The sequence below is a fragment of the Sarcophilus harrisii genome, chromosome 1 (genome assembly GCF_902635505.1).
Source record: "Sarcophilus harrisii chromosome 1, mSarHar1.11, whole genome shotgun sequence".
Classification (NCBI taxonomy): Eukaryota; Metazoa; Chordata; class Mammalia; order Dasyuromorphia; family Dasyuridae; genus Sarcophilus; species Sarcophilus harrisii.
Genome location: NC_045426.1, coordinates 700,664,135 through 700,683,360, shown reverse-complemented (window position 1 = coordinate 700,683,360; position 19,226 = coordinate 700,664,135). Strand labels below are relative to the sequence as shown.

General features: G+C 35.5%; 1 protein-coding gene across 2 annotated transcripts in view; it reads right to left on the bottom strand.

The window, feature by feature from the left end:
• MYO1H (myosin IH) overlaps positions 1 to 14,133 on the bottom strand; it is a 49,188-nt gene extending 35,055 nt beyond the window's left edge. Inside the window, exons 1-6 of one of the 2 annotated variants that reach the window (XM_031948778.1) lie at positions 14,002 to 14,133; positions 11,845 to 11,960; positions 10,862 to 11,060; positions 9,646 to 9,726; positions 5,553 to 5,732; positions 3,179 to 3,277 (exon numbers count right to left, since the gene is read on the bottom strand). In XM_031948778.1, coding sequence (XP_031804638.1) covers positions 3,179 to 3,277; positions 5,553 to 5,732; positions 9,646 to 9,726; positions 10,862 to 11,060; positions 11,845 to 11,960; positions 14,002 to 14,127 — 801 coding nt within the window. In that variant the 5' untranslated portion in view covers positions 14,128 to 14,133. The remainder of the gene's footprint in view (positions 1 to 3,178; positions 3,278 to 5,552; positions 5,733 to 9,645; positions 9,727 to 10,861; positions 11,061 to 11,844; positions 11,961 to 14,001) is intronic. The other variant, XM_031948777.1, reaches the window with a different exon arrangement.
• Positions 14,134 to 19,226: the final 5,093 nt, after the last annotated feature.

The following is a 19,226-nucleotide window of genomic DNA, read 5'->3' as shown; positions in this document are numbered from 1 at the left end:
TTCGGTCCCCCTCACAAATTCCACCCCCCATGGCTAATATATAATTATGTTTTGCATGACCTCATATATAATTGATATCCTATTGATTACTTTCTCAATGGGTGAGGGAGGAGCTAACGGGAGAGAATTTGGAACTCCAAAAATGCTTAAAACATACATAATAAATAAATGAGCACATAAATAGATCAATGAATGAACATATTGATTAACTAAGACATGAAAGTGGAGGTTGCCTTAACTGCTGAAAAATGCTTCTGTCATGTTCTCCAAAATGTTTTGCTATTAATTCTTAATATCAAATCATAATGGTAAAGCATAAACCAAAATAATATCTCTAAAATAAAAAGAAGAAAAACTTTTTTTCTGACCACCTTGTGAACGCTTGCCATGTGTGAGTTCTCCATAAAATAACCTTTTTGGCAAGTGTACAGTTGACATTTGAACAACGTGGCTTACCCAGTGGAGCTGTGCTCTCTTGCAGCAGAGTTGGAATTCTTGGCAGTTTAGTTTGAGACAGGACCTTACTTATCCTGCCTAAGGCAATTTAAATGAAAGCCATCCCTTTCCCCAGCACGGCGCTGGTAGACCATCCAGGTTTCTCACAATAATGAGTTCTGCCTCTGTAAACCTTCACTTTGAGAGTCAGTCTCCTCTCCTCTCCCACACTTCCCTTCAGAGCCTCCCAAACACTGAGCAAGCTCTGGCAATAATCTCATTTTTGAGGTGGACATCCTGGAAAGTAGACTGCTGTGTTAAGTGAACTTATCCACAGCATCCCAAGCTTCTGCATTTGCTGTAACCAATGGCTCCACAGAGATGGATGGTCAGTGCTGGCTGATGGGGCACCTGGGATTTCTTGCTGTTGTTGGGCCAAAATGAGCCCAAGCAGCCGAGAACCGAGCCATACTTTGGTGCATCTCTGCTTCGGAGTCTGCATTGAGGGCACGATCATCTGCAGACAAAAAACCAGGCCCCAGCTCTCCTCCACTTTAGTTCTGGTTTGCAGATATCAAGTTTCAGAGCAATTCATCCTCCTTAAAGGTGTTTGACAACAAGATTGAAAACTCACACCAAAAAGCATGGGGGGAAGTTCAGCCTTGTTCACTCCATTGGCAACTGGGAAAGCTTTTATGATGCACTAAAGGCTATTTATGGGCCAATGACTTATGGTCCATCTCAACTACTCAGTGCTAATGGAGACACATTGATTAGTGACAAGGAAATGATCCTAGAAATGGGCTGTTCACCTCTATAGTGTTCGGACATCATCAATCGATACTAAAGCCATTGATCATTTACTCAGGTTGAAATCAATCCCTCCCTAGTGGAAGTTCCAACTGAAAAAGAGATTTTAGACGCCATTAGGCTTCTGAATTTCATGTGGCAAAGCACCCGGTGTTGATTCTACTCCAGCTGAGATTTACACATGGAGCATTCATGGCTCTGGAAGTTATCTCCCAGGAGTTCAAGGACACTTCCTTTGTCCATCTCCATAAAAGAAAAGGGAATAGATTGTCCTGCATCGATCATAGAGGGGTCTCTCTCCTAGTCATTGTTGGCAAGATTCTTGCCAGAGTCCTTCTTAATAGGTTGGTCCTACACCTGGAAGAAGGTCGTCTACCTGAGAGCCAGCATGGCTGCAGAAAGGGCTGAGGAGCAATCGATGCACTGTGTGTTTTGTGGTGTTTGCAGCCTCATAACTCTAGGAGAGATGCCGGGAGCAGAACAGAGGTCTGTATGCATTTGTGGCTCTGACCAAGGCCTGATGCTATCAGTCTCAAGAGCTTATGGAAAATCATGAAAAAAATCAGTTGCCCAGAGACGCTCATGAGCATCATATGTTAATTTTGCGACAGCATCCTTGTCCGGGTCCTGGACAATGGGTGATGCTCTTCCCCAGTCACCAATGGAGTGGAGGAAGGCTGTGTGTTTGTTTCCAGGAGTTGACCTCATTGTTGGATTCCTAGGAAACCTGGACAGTCCACCAGCACCGGGCAAGAAAACTGGATCATCTCCATTTAAATTGTCTTAGGAAAATTCTGAAGATCATCTGGTGGGATAAGATAGCAAACACCAAGGTCCTTTCTTGAACAAAACTACCCAGCATTCCAATTTTTCTGCAGAGGGCACAACTCCATTGGGCTTCCTGAGGTTCTGGACAATGGACAATGCTCTGGCATATATGTGTATATGTGCACATGTGTATGTATATATATGTACATATATGTGTGTATACATATATATATATATATTAATGGAAAGGTAGAAGAAATTTATGTGCCTCGTTTGAAAGGGGAAACAAAGGAAATGACATTTTGATGGGTGAGTAGGAATTAGTTTGACTTTGTTTTATTAAAATGGAGCTTTCCCTCTCTCCCTTCTTTGCAGAAGTGGAAGACTATGAGTGTGGAAACTGCATATATAGTCAGAATAAGTGGATGTGGTGGTTAGGTTTTTTCTTTTTTCTTTCTTCCTTATTTCATTATAAGAGTCAGCTCCATTAGAATGAAAGCAATGATTGTCTTTTGTAACAAGGGGTGAGTAACTCTTACTCTGAGGATGTCCAAAATCAAGCCACCTCACTGCTTTTTGTTTTTATACCCCTGACCCTCATATAGCAATTGGCATTGAAAAAATTCATTCATTAATTCCTGTAAATGGTTCAAATCTGGGGAGTTTTAATTAGAGATTCACCCCACGTTAGTTTAAGTGTGATTTATTGTTTGTCATAAATGATGCCTTTAAAACAGTGACAAAAAGCTTAAATATGCATTTAAGAGAAAGGGAAGAAAACCTTATAGGAAAAAGTAGAGACATGAGTGAATTAAGCCAATTTATAGTATCTATTCTGGTTTTAAAGAATAGTTGACTAAATCTAGAATAATAAATTGAAATAGGAAGGTATAAGGGGAAAATATAGAAAACAAATACCCCCATTTTAGAATAAATTTCACAAAGCCTGGAGATGTCACTGAATCCTCATTTATGTGGGATTTAAATTTTAATATTAATTTAGTCATCTGGGTCAGTATATCTTTTTACCATGAGCAAATCCCTCCCCTCCACAATGCACTACCCCAGTTCTTTGGAAGAAAAGGAAGTAACCAAGATATTGTGCTCCTCATTATCATGCTCAACCAAAACAGCAAGTCGGCAGTCAAGTCCTTGCGGTCCATACCTCCAAGTCAGTTTCATTAAAATCAATGATGGAGAAAGCTTTGACCACAGTTTCCCAGTCATTCTTGTCATCAATAGAAGTCACTTTGGCACACCGACCCTGTTGAGAAGAGACAGAGAGGACTTTTAAATGTCTTTTAGGCATGCAAGGACATTAATTATGAACAAATGCTTCAGATCAGGAGTTCTGAATTTTTTCCTATGTTCTGGTCTCCTTTGGTGGTTCTCTTCTCAGAACCATGTTTTTAAATGCCTAATATAAAATATGCAAGGTTATAAAATAATTATATTAAAATGCAGTTATCAAAATATTTTTTTAAAAAAAGTCTAAGGACACTAAGTTAAGACCTCCCACTTTAGGGTTTATATTACATTATTTTGCCTATATCCAATTTATACTTATCTGTGAATATGTTGTATTTTGTCCCACCTCACATATGTTTGAGGAGGGCAGACTGCCTCATTTGTATGCAGTACAGAGTCTGGCACATAGTAGGTATTGATTGGGTGATTGCCACCATCATTCTCTTTGTACCAGAATACAAAAATTAGGGTATTACTTTCCTGAACAGCCAAAATAGATTTCCTTGATAAAAAGTCAACTGATATTTAACAACTAGTAATAATAGTTATAATAATAGCCATTCTCAAATGGTTCCTAGTATTTACAATGCCTGGAAATGCCATGAGGAAATTTCTATTCTGAGTAAACTTAAAATAGCTAATATTGACATTTCATTGTCTCACAATAAATTGTCATCACGTATTAATCAAATCAATCATTGTATACATGTATCTGTCCCAAACCCTAGAACTTGGGCTCTGAAACCACAATATTCAAATTTAAGAAAGAATATTAAAATTATCTTGGGAATAATGCAGGATTCTGAGTTCTCTGCTGGCCAGGTAGAAGGAGACTTCTAATTAGGAAGTTGGTTTAGCCTTATTCTCTAGATAGATAAAGGAAGATTTCTATTAAATTTGTCAGCAGGCTTTAAAATAGGCAAATGCCTACTTAATGTATTTCTATAAGCGTGTCTTACTTACTAGTGAATATCATAACTTCAGAAAGGAAGATATTCTATAACATTTTAAAATTTTTGTCTATATTAAATATGCTCCTTATGTTGCTATCCATAAATGGACATAAAACTTCCTGACATTTTCTTTAAATTTGTCATTTTTAATCATATCCAACTCTTCATGATTTCATTTGGGGTTTTCTTGGCAGAGATAGCAGAATGTTTTGCCATTTCTCACTCTAGTTCATTTGACAGATGAGGAAACTGAGGCAAACAGGATAAAGTCACTTGCTCATGGTCACAGAGCCAGTAAGTGTCTGAGACTATATTTGAACTCAAGAAGGTGAATCTTCCTGACTCTCAGCCAGGTGCTCTATCCACTATGGCGCCATCTAGCTTCCTTTCTTTAGGTTTATATTTGGAATTTTATACTCTGGATAACTATCCATGTCCCAGCCATACATTCTCCATCCTGGATTCTCTTTTTTCTTTCTGTTTTCCTTTAGGTGATACACATCTGCTCCCATGGGTTCATTTATCATCCCATACTGATAATTCCCAGATCTATTTACCCTGTTCTACCAAATTTCTCTCTTGAAAGCCAGTCTGGCATTATCAACCTAGATGTTCCATAAATATCTCAACTCAACATGTTCAAGGATCCAAGTCCTTGCCTTCAAAGAGCTCATCTACCATTGGAAGGAAAATAACAGATAAATATGTAAAAATATAAACAGAATAAATATGAAGTGATTTAATCAGGGGGTGATCATTGGTAGCCAGAGAAATCAGGAAAGGTCTTTTTTAGGAAATGGCTCTCGAGATATACTTTAAAGCAAACTAGAAAGAGATGAGACTATTCCAAGAATGGTGGATAGCCTGAATAAAGTTTTGGAGGTGAGAGATGGAGCACTGAGTTTGGTATACAATAAGCAGTTTGGATGGAGGACAGAGGACATTAAAGAAAGTGATATAAACTGAACCTGGAAGTCAGATTGTGAAGGATTTTAAATACCAATGAAGAAGGCTAATACCCATTGAGATCCCGACTCTTTTTTTAGGGTTAGCCTAATGGCATAATCCCACTTCATGGCATCTTTCTTCTTGTTATAGTTAAATACCAGATGAAGGAGTCTGCACTTTATAATAGAAGTAATAGGGAGCCATTGAAGCATCTTGAGTAAGGGATGACCTAGTCAGACCTGAAGTTTAAGAATATCAATTAGGAAGCTGTATGGAAAATAGGTGGGAGAAGAAAGAAACTGTAAACGGTCTTCAAGAAATACTTGTATAGATATGATGAGTCCCACCCTCCAGAAGAACAGTAAACATTAGATGCTGTGTTTTTCCAACCTGATTAAGGTAAAAATATGCCTGGGTGCTCCGCACAAGTCCCAAGTAGGATAATAGGTCATCTTCACCTCCTTCCAGCAGCTGGTAGAAGATATGAAAATTCCGTTCCCCATGGTTTTGAAAAACGACTCGAGATTTTTCTATCAAGTAACTGATGATATGACCGCCTACTGGAATTCCCTAGGAAAATTTAAAGCCAAAGCTTAGACCACTTAGGATAGAACCTAATATTCTCTTTCACACATAAAGTTTTCCCCATTCCTGATGGACCGATATGAACTGATGAAAAGGGAAGCAAATAGAAATGGGAAGAAGATGTATATATTGTAAAGGGAGACAGTTCTTTTTTTATTTTCATTTTCCCCAGTTAGATGTAAAATAACATTTTTTGGTAATATATGTACATTCATTGTTGACATATTTTCATATGAATCATATTGGGAAAGAAAAATCAGAACAAAAGGAAAAAAAACACACAAAAAAACAAAAGGAAAAAAAAGTGAACATAGTATGTGTTGAATTATTTACATTTAGCCTCTATAGTTCTCTCTCTGAATGTGGATGGTGTTTCTATCTAAAATTTATTGGGATTAACTTGGATCACTGCACTACTGAGAAGAACCAAGTCACTCATAGTTGATCACTGCACATTCTTGCTGTTGCTGTGTACAGTGTATTCCTGGTTCTGCTTGTTTTACTCAGCATCAGTTCATGTAAATCTTTCCAGGTCTTTGTAAAATCTTTGTTCACCATCTTTTATAGAACAATAATATTCTATCATTTTCATATAACTTATATGACTTATTCATAACTTATTCAGTCATTCCCCATTTGGTGGATATCTACTCATTTTACAATTCTTTGCCACCACAAAAAGAGTTGCTACAAACATTTTTTGTACATTTGGTTCCTTTTCCCTCTTTTATCATATCTTTGGGATACAGATCCAGTAGAGATACTGTTAGATCAAAGGGTATGCACAATTTTATAGCCCTTTGGGTATAGTTTCAAATTGTTCTCCAGAATATTTGAATCATTTCACAACTCCGCCAACAACATATTAGTGTCCCAGTATTCTCACAACCACTTCAACATTTATCATTATCTTTTCCTGTCATCTCAGTGAACCTGATAGGTGTGACATGGTACCACAGAGTTATTCTAGAGTTCAGAGTTTATATTCTCTAGATAATAATGATTTAGAGCATTTTTTTTCATTTAGGGAGACAATATTGGAAGACTTAAGGACTCTCATCAATGCAATGACCACACCAAAATTTGGATAATGATGCCCTTTACTTTTTTGGCAAAGACACGATGGGCTAGAGATAAAAAATGAGACATGCTTTTTCCAACATGGCCAGAGAATGATCTGTTTTCTTGACCATACTTATTTGAAATAAAGAAGTTTATTTACTTTATTTGTATGAGGAGGGAGAAGTTGGGAAGATGAGAATAATAGAAATGCCTCTCCAAAAGAACAAGAAAAAAAAACATAATGAAACATTAATAAAATACACAAATGAGAACAAAAGTTCAGAGGAGATGTAACAAAGGCAAATTATTACATAATTTTAAAAGTGTAAAAGACATGATTGAGATTCAAAACTTCATATGTAATTTTCCTTCTCTTTTTTGTATATAGAAATGATCATGTTTGCTTATTTCCATCAAGTTCATAATAAAAAAAGAAAAATAAATAATATATAAAATATGCAAATATATTTTATACAAGTATGTAGTTTTGTGTTAATTTATAGTAACAATAATATAAATAAATACAGATAAGTAAAAAAATAAGTTTTAAAAGGAAAAACAATGACTACACATCATAAAGCAAATCATCTTAGTGTTATAACAAAGATTCTTGAGGAATGACTAAATTTAGGGGTGGAGAAGGAAATGGCAAACCACTTTAGTAACTTGGTCAAGAAAATTCCAAATGGATCACAAAGAGTAAGATGAAATTGAACAACAACAACAAAATTTGGGCAGTGGGATGATTGATCAGGAACTCCCTGATCAATTGATATTCCTCCTTCCCAATCCATTTGGTAAAATTACAAAATGACAAGGAGAGAGAGCTGACAATGATGTATTAATTAATGTCTTAAAAGATAATCAAATTAATTCAAGTTGATGGAATTGGTGAGTAGCTAGCTCCGGTTGATAAAAGATGGAGTCATGTCCCATGGTGATCCTTTAAAAAGCAAGATTCATTCTTTATGAAATCATTCAAAGTAAGACCTGAGGAGCTTGTGAGACAAGACAGTTGGCTCTGGCTAATAGCTGAACAGGCTTAGGGTTCCCAGCAGAGATACTATATCCAATGGAGAGCAACATGAGGACATTATGAGAGAAGGAAGGGCATTGGAGCCTTGCCATGTTGGAAGAATGAGTTGCTTGGATACATGTTCCCTACATATGGGTTACTGAGTCATTCAGTCATGTCTGACTTTTTGTGATCCCATGGACCATTTGTATATGGAGTTTTCTTAGTGTTTAAGATGCCAACTCAGGAAATGCTTTTCCTTTGACCTAATTTTGTCTTCTTGTCTGTTAAATGTGAATATACCAATGGGGGCTCAAAAGCTATAATTATTGGACCTTGGGTAGTCATCTGCTAAGAGACTGAATCTACAAATGTCCCATAAATGATGCTACTTTTTTTTAATGAAACATTAATCCTCCTTACACCCTGTGGGATGTTAAATGTCTTTAGACAAAGTTCAAGAATTTAAAAAACATTTCAAAATGTACTATATTGCCTAAATAATATATCAGATGTGAAAGAAGAAAAATACAATTGACACTTTCCCTTCCATAATTATGTAGCACATCAAGGCTTACAAAGTACTTTCCCTACATTATTTATTCATTTGTTTGTTTGTTTGTTTGTTTTTGCTGAGGCAATTGGGGTTAAGTGAGTTGTGCAGGTTCACACAGCCAGGAAGAATTAAGTGTCTGAGATCAGATTTGAACTCAGGTCCTCCTGACTTCAGGGCTGGTGCTCTACCCACTGTGCCACCTAGCTGCCCCCCCATACATTATTTTATTTGAACCTCAGGGCATCCCTGAGAGAATGGCAGTGACAGTATTACTGCCACTACTTTACACCTGGAAGGCAATGCACTGTGGAGACATGTAATGATTTACCCATGATTATACAACTTTTAAGCATTAAAAGTGGGATCCTATAGCCAAGCCCAACAATATTTTCTGTACACTGGACACTCTTATAATGTGGTACAAAGACTCTCAAGGGTTCTCTAGACCCTTTCAGGAAATCTGCAAGGTCAAAATTATTTTATAATAATATTGAGATTATTTGCCTATTAAAATATTCCTCCCCTTTCAAAAATATACTAGTGTAAGAGTAGATTTCCTTCAGATATTTCAACAAAATAACTTATTGTAACTGATAAGTTATAGAAACTAATAGGATAATTCAGTGGTCTTCTATTAAGCCCAAGATTTCCTTCAGATATTTCAACAAAATAACTTATTGTAACTGATAAGTTATAGAAACTAATAGGATAATTCAGTGGTCTTCTATTAAGCCCAAGATTTCCTTCAGATATTTCAACAAAATAACTTATTGTAACTGATAAGTTATAGAAACTAATAGGATAATTCAGTGGTCTATTAAGCCCAACATTAAAGAGATCTCTAAAAATATGTAAAACACCATTCTCACTAGATTATCTTGTTTTAAGAAAACAGTTAATTTTCATTAAAATGTTATATATGTGGATAATGTAAAAGAGTTTGTTTATGAATTAATATTTTAAATAAATTATTTTTAATTTTAAAAGTTTATTTTAAATTAAAAATCTTAACTTTAATCATTTTCAGTTTAATTTATTTTCATTTTATTTAAATTTTAAATAATTTTAAAATGAATTTGATAAATATATTAAAATTTTGTCAGTTTAAAATTTTAATATGGTAAATATTAATAGTTATAACACACATAAATGAAAGCTTTTTGTTGTCCTCAATTATTTTAGGAGTAGAAATAATTCTTGAGACCTCAAAGTTTGGCTCTAAACTTTGAATCTTTAGCTGGTCTATTCCACCAATCTGGATTTACCTTAAAATCAAATTGGATATCCATGTACTTTCCAAATCTGCTGGAATTATCATTTCGGAGAGTTTTTGCATTTCCAAAAGCCTAAGGATAAAAGATCAAGGAAATGAAATCAATGATTATTTTATTGCTTTTGGCATCCCTAACTTTTAAGAGATCTGGTCTAAAATCCTGAAGAGTGTGGGGCCATATATCTTCTCTCACTAGAAGCTGAAAGCTAGAAAACCAAGTTCTCTCTTCTCCCCCTGTTCAAAACATAAAGAATCAACCTCCACAAAAATTGAGACTCCAGTGCAAATGGACTTTGAGCCACCCCCAAGGACTCTCATTCCTATAGGGATTATGTGAAGAGAAGACTGGAATAAGCATGAAAGTTCCCAAAGCACATGAAATCCTTGATATTAAAAATAGTATATTTGGGATCTGACTGAAGCAACAGAAAGTCTCTTCCCCCACAATCTAATGACATGACAAGCTAAAGATTCTAAACAGTTGGTTAAGTCATAGCACTATATTGTTCCCCACACTTAGTGCAGTGCCTGGAAGATAGTAGGTGCTTAATAAATGCTCTTTGATTTGACATGTCTTGGGTAGGGATGATTTCTACTTCTTTAGAAAAGTCTTCCATCATAGAAAACCTACTAAGAAAATTATTTCCACATAGGAATAAAGTATTTGGAATAAGGAATATACTATTTTCCATTGTACAAACTGGGAATATGCTATTTTCCATTGCACAAACTGGGAATGTGCTATTTTCCTTGTACAAACTGGGAATTGTACTAACCGGGAATATTTTTCATTGTACAGAATGGGTCTTTAAAAATCAGCAAGCTATTGGTCTGTATCTAATTGTTCCTTAGTAGTTTTTTCAGTTGTGTCCTACTGTGACTTCATTTGGAGTTTTCTTTGCAAGTATACTATAATGGTTTGCCATTTCCTTCCCCAGTTAATTTTACAGATGAGGAAACTGAGGCAGACAGGATCATAAAGGTAGTAAGTGATGGAGATCAGATTTGAACTCAAGGCTTCCTGACTCCAAAGTCTCCACTCTATCCACTATACCACTTAACTGCCTTTCTGTATCTAGACATAACTTTTATTACTTGTCCCCTTGTGATCTCTAAACCAGAATCAGCCCCTAGAACTGGAAAATCTGACATCACCAAAAAGATTCCTCCATCACTGTACATCGAGCAGAATTTGAAATATTGCCTACCTCCAGGACTGGATTCGAAAGCAATAATCTATCACGGGCTATCTGTAGTGATTCCGTCATTGGGCAGGTCACCGCCAAGTACTGGAGAATTTTCTTGGATGCCTCTGTTTTACCGGCACCGCTCTCCCCAGAGATCAAGATAAAGTGGTTATTGAGTTCTGAGCACATCATGCGGTAGGCATTATCCGCTATAGCATAACTGTGAGGAGTAATTAGTTATTGATGATATGATTAATAATTACTATCATTATTCTCAATTAAACAAAGTTGGGATGAGTCAATCTTGGATGGTAGTAATAACGTTATTTTTAAAATGTACCAAGTCATGAAAACTCATTTTATACAACACAAATCAAGACAATTCAGAAGTTTCACTCTATATTCAGCAAATGGATAAAGATGACAAAAGCATGGGAAAACAGGTCCTTTATAATATGTTATAGCTGATGTGACCTTTTCCTCCCTAGGAACTCATTATGGTTTATTTGGGATCCTCCCTGACTATTATGATGATGATCATGATTTATCCCTCCCATACAAATGTATCATTCTGGCTCATGTTCCTAGGCAACCCAAGAATTATCAAAATGCTGGTATTAGTATATTATCATTAGAGACTCATCGTGAGTTGGAAATGGCCTTGGAAGTTATTTAAACCAACTTCTACCTCAAGCATTATTCAACAGCATCTACTACTAAACTCCTGAAACCTCTGCTTGCAGACATCCATTGGAAAATTCATTATTTCTCTAGACCATTCCATTTGGGGACCGTGCAAATTATTAGAAAGGCTCCTGAATCAAGAAACAAAGAACAACTTGAAAAAAATTGTTTGTTTTTTTTAATAAAAATAAACAGTATGACAGAAGACAAAGGTTTTCAATTATTCCAAAAACATCTTCCATAGGATGAGGGCAACCACGGAAGGATGAGAAAAATCCAATAAAACACACAAAAACTCTATAAGAAGTTATGTTACTTACACATGTGGTGGTAGCTCAAAGAAATTCACCCCTTGATAAAGCTCCATCTGTTTCATTGTGTAGATGCCCAGCTCCTGGTAAGGATTCACCGACACAAGGAGGGTCCCAATGTAGGTCTGGAGGGACAAACTAATCAAGTGAGCTCATGGACACAGGAAATTACTCCTTCCAAATATCAGCTCACAGGCTGCCATTCTAGCTGCCTAATACCAGCAGAAATCAGCCATCTAAAGTAAACACTCAGGAGCCAACCATAAATATCATCTATCACGCCATATTGGAAAGCTTTCTTTTAATGTCTATGAGCTGTGAGATGATGCTAAAGGTTGGCTAGTTTTTTTTTTAAGTCAGTACATTGCTTGATATTATAGGTCCCCCCTTGCCATGTCCCTTGCCCTTATCTTTACAGACTCCTCATATAATTGAGTTGGAAAGGACCTTTGGAATTGTCTAAATCAGCCTCTACCTGGAGCATCATCCAACAAGAATCTTCTTCAAAGTAGAGAAATGGAGCTATTTCCAGCAGAGCAGTCAAAATGACATTGCAGATAGCTCCGAGGCTCTTGAACTGTACAAAATTTTGGATTTCTTGGATTTTTGGATTGTAAACTTATACATAGATTCTTCTTTTCATAAGAGAAAGAGAGTGGGACAGAAGGAATTACTTACACAACCCAATTCTATCCAAGACACATCCTGCATTTAGGAATCTTCTGCCTTTCCTCCTTTAGTGGGCAATATTTCTAGGCAGTTAGGTAGCAAAGTGGATAGAGAAACTGGACTTCTTGGAGTCAGGAAATCCGAGTTCAAATTCCACCTCCTAGCTAGGTTACTAGTTGTGTGATCCTAGGCAAGACACTTTATCTCTATCTCTCTCAGTTTCCTCAACAGTAAAATGAGAGAATCATAGCACCTATCTTCCAGAATTATGATAAGGATCAAATGAGACTATATTTGTAAATTACAGACCTTAAAGTTCTATACAAATGGGAGCTGGTATTATTATTAACTGTATTAACTAATTCCATTGAAATGTACAACTTGATCATATCAGCAGGATAAAAATGAATCATGGAATTGAAGAAAAATCATAGTTTGAACTAAAATTATAAATTATTTCTGATTAACAGAAATGGGATCTCAAATAATTTCTAAAATAATTTTCAAAATAATTCAGAAAAATACTTTTCAAAACTTATCAGAGAGAATAATAGTATCTATCTTCCAGAGTTTTAGTAAGGATCAAAGGAGACTAAATTTGTAAATTACAGACCTTAAAGTCCTATACAAATGTGAATTGATATGATTATTAATCATATTAACTATAATTCCATTAAGATATACAACTTGATCATATCTGCAGGATAAAAATGAATCACGGAAATGAAGAAAAATCATAAATTACTTCTGATTAGCAGAAACGTGATCTCAAATAATTTCTAAAATAATTTTCAAAATAATTTAGAAAAATAATTTTCAAAACTTATCTGAGAAAATAGTACCTATCTTTGAGAGTTGTTGTAAGGATCAAATGAGATTATGTTTGTAAATTACAGACCTTAAAATTCTATATAAACATGAATTGATATTATTATTAATCATATTAATAATCTATCAAAATGTACAATTTGATCATAAAAATGCATCATGGAATTGAAGAAAATCATAGTTTGAGCTAAAATCATAAATTACTTCTCATTAGCAGAAACCTGATCTCAAATAATTTCTAAAACATTTTTCGAAATATTTTCCCAAAATAATTCTGAAAAATAAATTTCAAAACCTATCTGACTAAATATGAAATAATATTAAACTTAGTCAAGATGACATCTCACTTATGCTTCCTTTTGCCTTTTTCTCAATTTTTTCTCTTCTCAGATTGATCAACATATCCATTTTCCTACTTGTATAACTAATGGAAAGCCAATTTTAAAAACTTTCATAATAGATTAGATTTTCTAATGCTGTAATTTGTCACTCTAGAGCTCAGTCCTAAGTCCCCTTAATTCTAATGCCTTCCCCTTTTGATATCCCTGATGTATCCTGGTCATTCTCACTAACTTATTAGCACCATATTAGCCATAAGGGCTGGTTTCTCCAGGAGACCCATGGAATAAAGAAAAGGAAATGGAATAACAGAGAAATAGGGCAATTTACATAGATGAGGTTCTCTCTGTAACGCTTGCGGAGATTATCCATGAAAGCGGATTCACTGGTGTAAGAATCCAACAGCACAAAGTCTTGAACCCCGACTTTGTCACGCGCGGTTAGTGCTCCTTCCATGTGCAGCTTAATGTGCTTCCGTCTCATCTCTTCTTTCTAAAAGAAGAAAAATTTTCAGAAGGTTATTTGGTGCTCTATATTTAGCACTCCCAGCTGAATGGCATAATACAATATTGTGAGACAGAAATAATTCATTTCTCTATTCCAATCAGTCTTAAGCAATTTGATAGAATCACATCAAAGTTCTGCATCTAAGGCCCCAGAGCTGCGAGCTACAGATTTTAAGTTTACTTGTTAAATTATAGGAAGCTAACTAGAGGCCCTCCACCCTTGTTTTTCCTTGTCACGGTGATCAAGTCCAGCTCGGTGAAGATGACTCAGGTACATGGAAAGTCCCCCCCAGATATTTTTGTACCTTTGCAAGAATCACTTGTCCAATAGAAATAAATGACCATCCTATGACTATTCAGGTCACTGACTGGGATAGCTTGTACCATTTCCTTCTGCCCAAATTAAGGAGAAGTCTGTCCATCTTGTGTGGCGATATTCCTTACTTCACCCAAGTTGTGATCCTGCTGACATATTATTTTGCTTATTTGAGCTTATGCGTCATAAATACAAATTGATAGAATTATTCTGTGTTTGGTATACCTGTTCTTGAATGTCTGGACATCTAGCCCTAGAAAAATAAGGTTCTAGAAGGAAAAGACATTTCATATTGTGAATAAGATCATCAGAGGCAACCATGGACCCTTTAATAAAGTGCCATCGGCTCAGAGCTCTGCCTCAGTCTATTTGATTGTAGGTAGGATAATTTTAATCCCAATAAAAGTATGGGTGATAGTTCCTGCCCTCTGGAAGCTTACCATCTGGTTGAAGAATAAGATGGATAGAAAGTTAAACAAGAAAATAAGATATTACAATTTGGAATGCAAGGGTTTTGCAAGGGTGAAGGTTTAAAAAAAACTATCTGCGTATATTTTGAAAATAAAAAGCAATTTTTTAATTTAAAAAAGAAAAAATGATATTATAAATCATGAATCCTTACCAGAAATCCCTGAACTTTTAAAATAAAGTTTTGATAATTATATCAATCTGATTGGTTTCCTATGTAATCCTATATTTTGGTTCTATGCATTTAATAACATGATTCAGAGAAGAGGCCCTCCCACAGGTTTTCTCAGTCTACAAAATCTGTGATAGCAAAAAAAGGTGAAGCTCCACACTCGAGGCAGTTTCCTAGAAATAGTCCTTGGAATATGGAGACAGTTCACCATTGTGATGAAAACTACCTCCCATTATGTTAACAGAAAGTAGTCAAATGAAAATCTGGCCAGTGAAAAATAAATCTGCAAACCTGGGAATTGCCACAGTGTGAGGTATTTGTTTAGTCATTTTTCAGTTGTATTTGAACCCAAATGGGGTTTTCTTGGCAAAAATACTGCAGTGATTTGCTATTTTTTCTCCATTTTATAAATTTCTTCTCATTTTACAGATGAAGAAACTGAGGCAAACAGTGAAGTGAATTGCCTAAGATCACACAGCTAGTGTCTAAATCTGGATTTGAACTCGGGTCTTCCTGATTCCAGAGCCAGTGCTCTATTCACTGGCATGCCTAGCTGCCCTCTGGGTTGGTGGAACTTCATAAAATTATTCCATTCTTGTACTGCTAGTGGACTTATCAAAGATTCAAGGTCACTGACTCACACTTAGGGAAGTCTGAGTCAGCACCATCCCACAAAGAGGCACTGGGGGAAACTTTAACGTGAAAGACAGCTTTATATAGAAATGAACAGAAGGTTAGTGCTCCCTGGTTAGTTCTTAAACTGTAGGTTGTCACCCTTCTGCGTCTGCAAAGCTGAATGTCGGGGCTGTGAAAAATTTGGCAACAGGAAAAATTTCTGAATATTCTATATTTTTCAGTATTAAATATCCAACCAAGATTTAATTCCTTATGTAAAAATAATCAAGCAATCTATCTCATTAGAATGCAAATTGGCTTTTGTCTTTAATAAATGGTAAAATATGTATACTAAAGAATTTTTTAAATTTATAATTTTAAATTTTATTTAAAAAATAAATTTCTTTATGATTTATTATCGGTAAAGGTTTTATTTGTATGCCTGTGTTATATACCTATATACCAGAGTGGCGTAAAAATTTCTTGGTTGAAAATGAGTGGGGAGCTATACCCAGAGAAAGAACACTGGGAAATGAGTGTGGACCACAACTAACATTTCCACTCTTTCTGTCAGTATTTGCTTGCATTTTTGTTTTTTCTTCTCAGGTTATTTTTACCCTCTTTCTAATCCGATCTTTCTTGTGCAGCAAGATAACTGTATAAATATGTATACATATATTGCATTTAACATATACTTTAATATAGTTAACATGTATGGGTCTAACTGCCATGGGGGGGGGGGAGGAGAGGAAAAGTTGGAATAGAAGATTTTGCAAGGGTCAATGATGAAAAATTACCCACGCATATGTTTTGTATATAAGAAGCTATGGTAAAAATAAATAAATTAAAGAAGAAAAAAGAAAATGAGTGGTGAGTGGAAAAAATTTAAGAAGCACTGATGCAGACAATGTAGAGGTGAAAGCTAAGTATGTAATGATTCATCCAAGACTATACAAAGAAAGGAGAGGGGAAGAGGAAGAAAAAGGCTGAGATTCCCTGAGCAACATGAACATTCACATTTCTTTAAACTCCAACTCGGTTGTGCAATACCAACGGTTACCAGGTCTTCTGTTACCAAAAGAAACTCTCTCAAAACCATTAAAACTCCTTTGCCTACATCCCATGCTCTTCAAGCAACATCCAGGTTAGTAATTCTTGCGTATCATGATATCAGGAATGGGATGCAGGAGAGTGAACACAAGGATTCAGAATCTCTCCCTCTAAACCCTCCCTTGTTCCAAACTTGCTCATTTCTTTGGATTGCACCAGCATCCTTCCATCTTCCAGACTCTGGGCACCATATTGGACTCCTCATTCTCCATCACCCATATGGCCAATCAGTTGCCTAATCCTGCTGAATTATCTTCACAGCAACGTTTGCATCTGACTCTTCTCCATTCACGGTCTCAAATCCTCATCTCCTCTCACCTAGATTATTGCAACATTCTCAAAGGACATGGCCATTTTAGTCACTCTGCTTAATTCCAAATTACTTTCCAGAACAATTGTTCCAATTTATAGCTCCACCAACAATGGTGACATGAGGTGAAACCTTGGGGTTATTTTGATTTGCATTTCTCTTACTATTAGTGATTTGGAGCAATCATCTTTTCCGACTCCACTCCATCCTGCTGACAGAGTAATCAGATCAGACCATGTGACCGTGAATTAATCAATTTCCTATTGCTTTTAGAATGAAATATAAACTCTTTTGTTAATATTGCTTCCACCATCTGGTCTCAATCTATCTTTCAGATTCATTGGATGTTACTCCTTTGAGAGTTCCCTCCAGCACGGGATCTGGAGAAGACCTGTTCAAATCTGGCTTCAGACAATTACTAGCTTATGTGACCCTGGATAAATTACTTACTTCTATTTGCCCTAATTTCCACATTTGTAAAATAAAGCTAATGATAGCCCCAATCTCCCAGGGCTGTTATGAATATCAAATGAGATAAGTAAAGTATATAAATTGCTTTGCAAACTATATAGTAGCATTATTTTTTATTTTAATATGTTATTTATTATTTTTATATAAAATAAATATATTATATAAAATAAAATATTTAAATATTTTATTTATTATTCTTATATAAAAGCATTATATAATCAAGAACTATCATTATTATTATATCCATTATAACATTATCCATATGTTTATTGTGCTTTTACTCTCAATATTCCATAGTCCCAGAATGTGATCAGTTTATGTTCCCTGTCTCCCTTCAAAATAAACCATCTTCTACATGAAGACAAGAGGCTTTCCTGATCACCCCAACAAGGCTCTTTCTCTCAAACTACTTTGTATTTAAATACTTTGATGTATCCGTATTTTTCAATTTATAATTTGCTGGACATATTTGTGTATGAAGTTATTCTTTCCCCCATTAGAACATAAACATCTTGAGGGCAGTAATTGTTTGATTTTTTGTATTTTTATCCCCAGTATCTGGCAAAATGTCTAAGTATTTAATAAATCCTTGCTGAAATTTATTCTACTCCCCATATAGAGCACCAACCCTAAAGTCAGGAGGACCTGAAGCTGTGTAACCCTGGGCAAGTCACTTAACCCCAATTGCCTGAGCAAAAAAGCAAAAAAAAAAAATTATTCAATTCCCCAGAAAAGATCCCTGTCAGGTAAATTAAGCTGATGCTTGTATGAAGCCACTTTTTATGAGTTTGGTTACCAAAATTAATTCTTAGACTGTGATCTCTCTTGAGTAAATGGATAAAATTAAGTTTCTGAAACTAAGCACCTGATGCAAGATCAGATTTTCCTCATACAACCCAGTCTGAAAAAGTTGCCTGGCTTTACATATTTCTTTATTGGAATCACATTTCCTTCCAGTCATCAAAATCCATGCTTCAACCTACTGACCAGGAAGTCAGAACCTCAAATTTATCATCTCAGTTTTGTCATTGAAGAAAAGCCGTATGAACGATAAAACCTTTTTAAGTTACTATTTTCCATCAATGAAGTTCTTTTCTAGCCATTCCTAATGTGAAATCAGTGAGTGAAAGCTAACTTTTGTAGGTTATTGTTGAGTCCCAGTTGGAGATTTTTCTCTGATGAGATATTGGAGTGATTTGCCATTTCCTTCTTCAGCTTATTTTACAGGTGAGGAAACTGAGGTAAACAGGACTTAGTGACTTAATCAGGGTCATTGAGTTTTGAATCTGAGTATCTGAAACTGAATTTGAACTCAGGTTTTGCTAACCTCAGGCCTGGCACTAATATCATATTATATTAATATGCTACAATTTATACCATTTCCCAGTCAATGAGCCTCTTTTTTGTTTCCAGTTCTCAACTATCACAGAGTACAAAATATTTCGGTGTACATAGAACCTCTCTTTTTATCCCTGTCTTACTTAGAGTAAAAGTCCAGCCGTGGCTTTCTGGGGCAGAGGAGATGGACATTTTAATCACTTTATTTGCCTGATTCCAAATTGCTTTCCAGAATGGTTGTTCCAATTT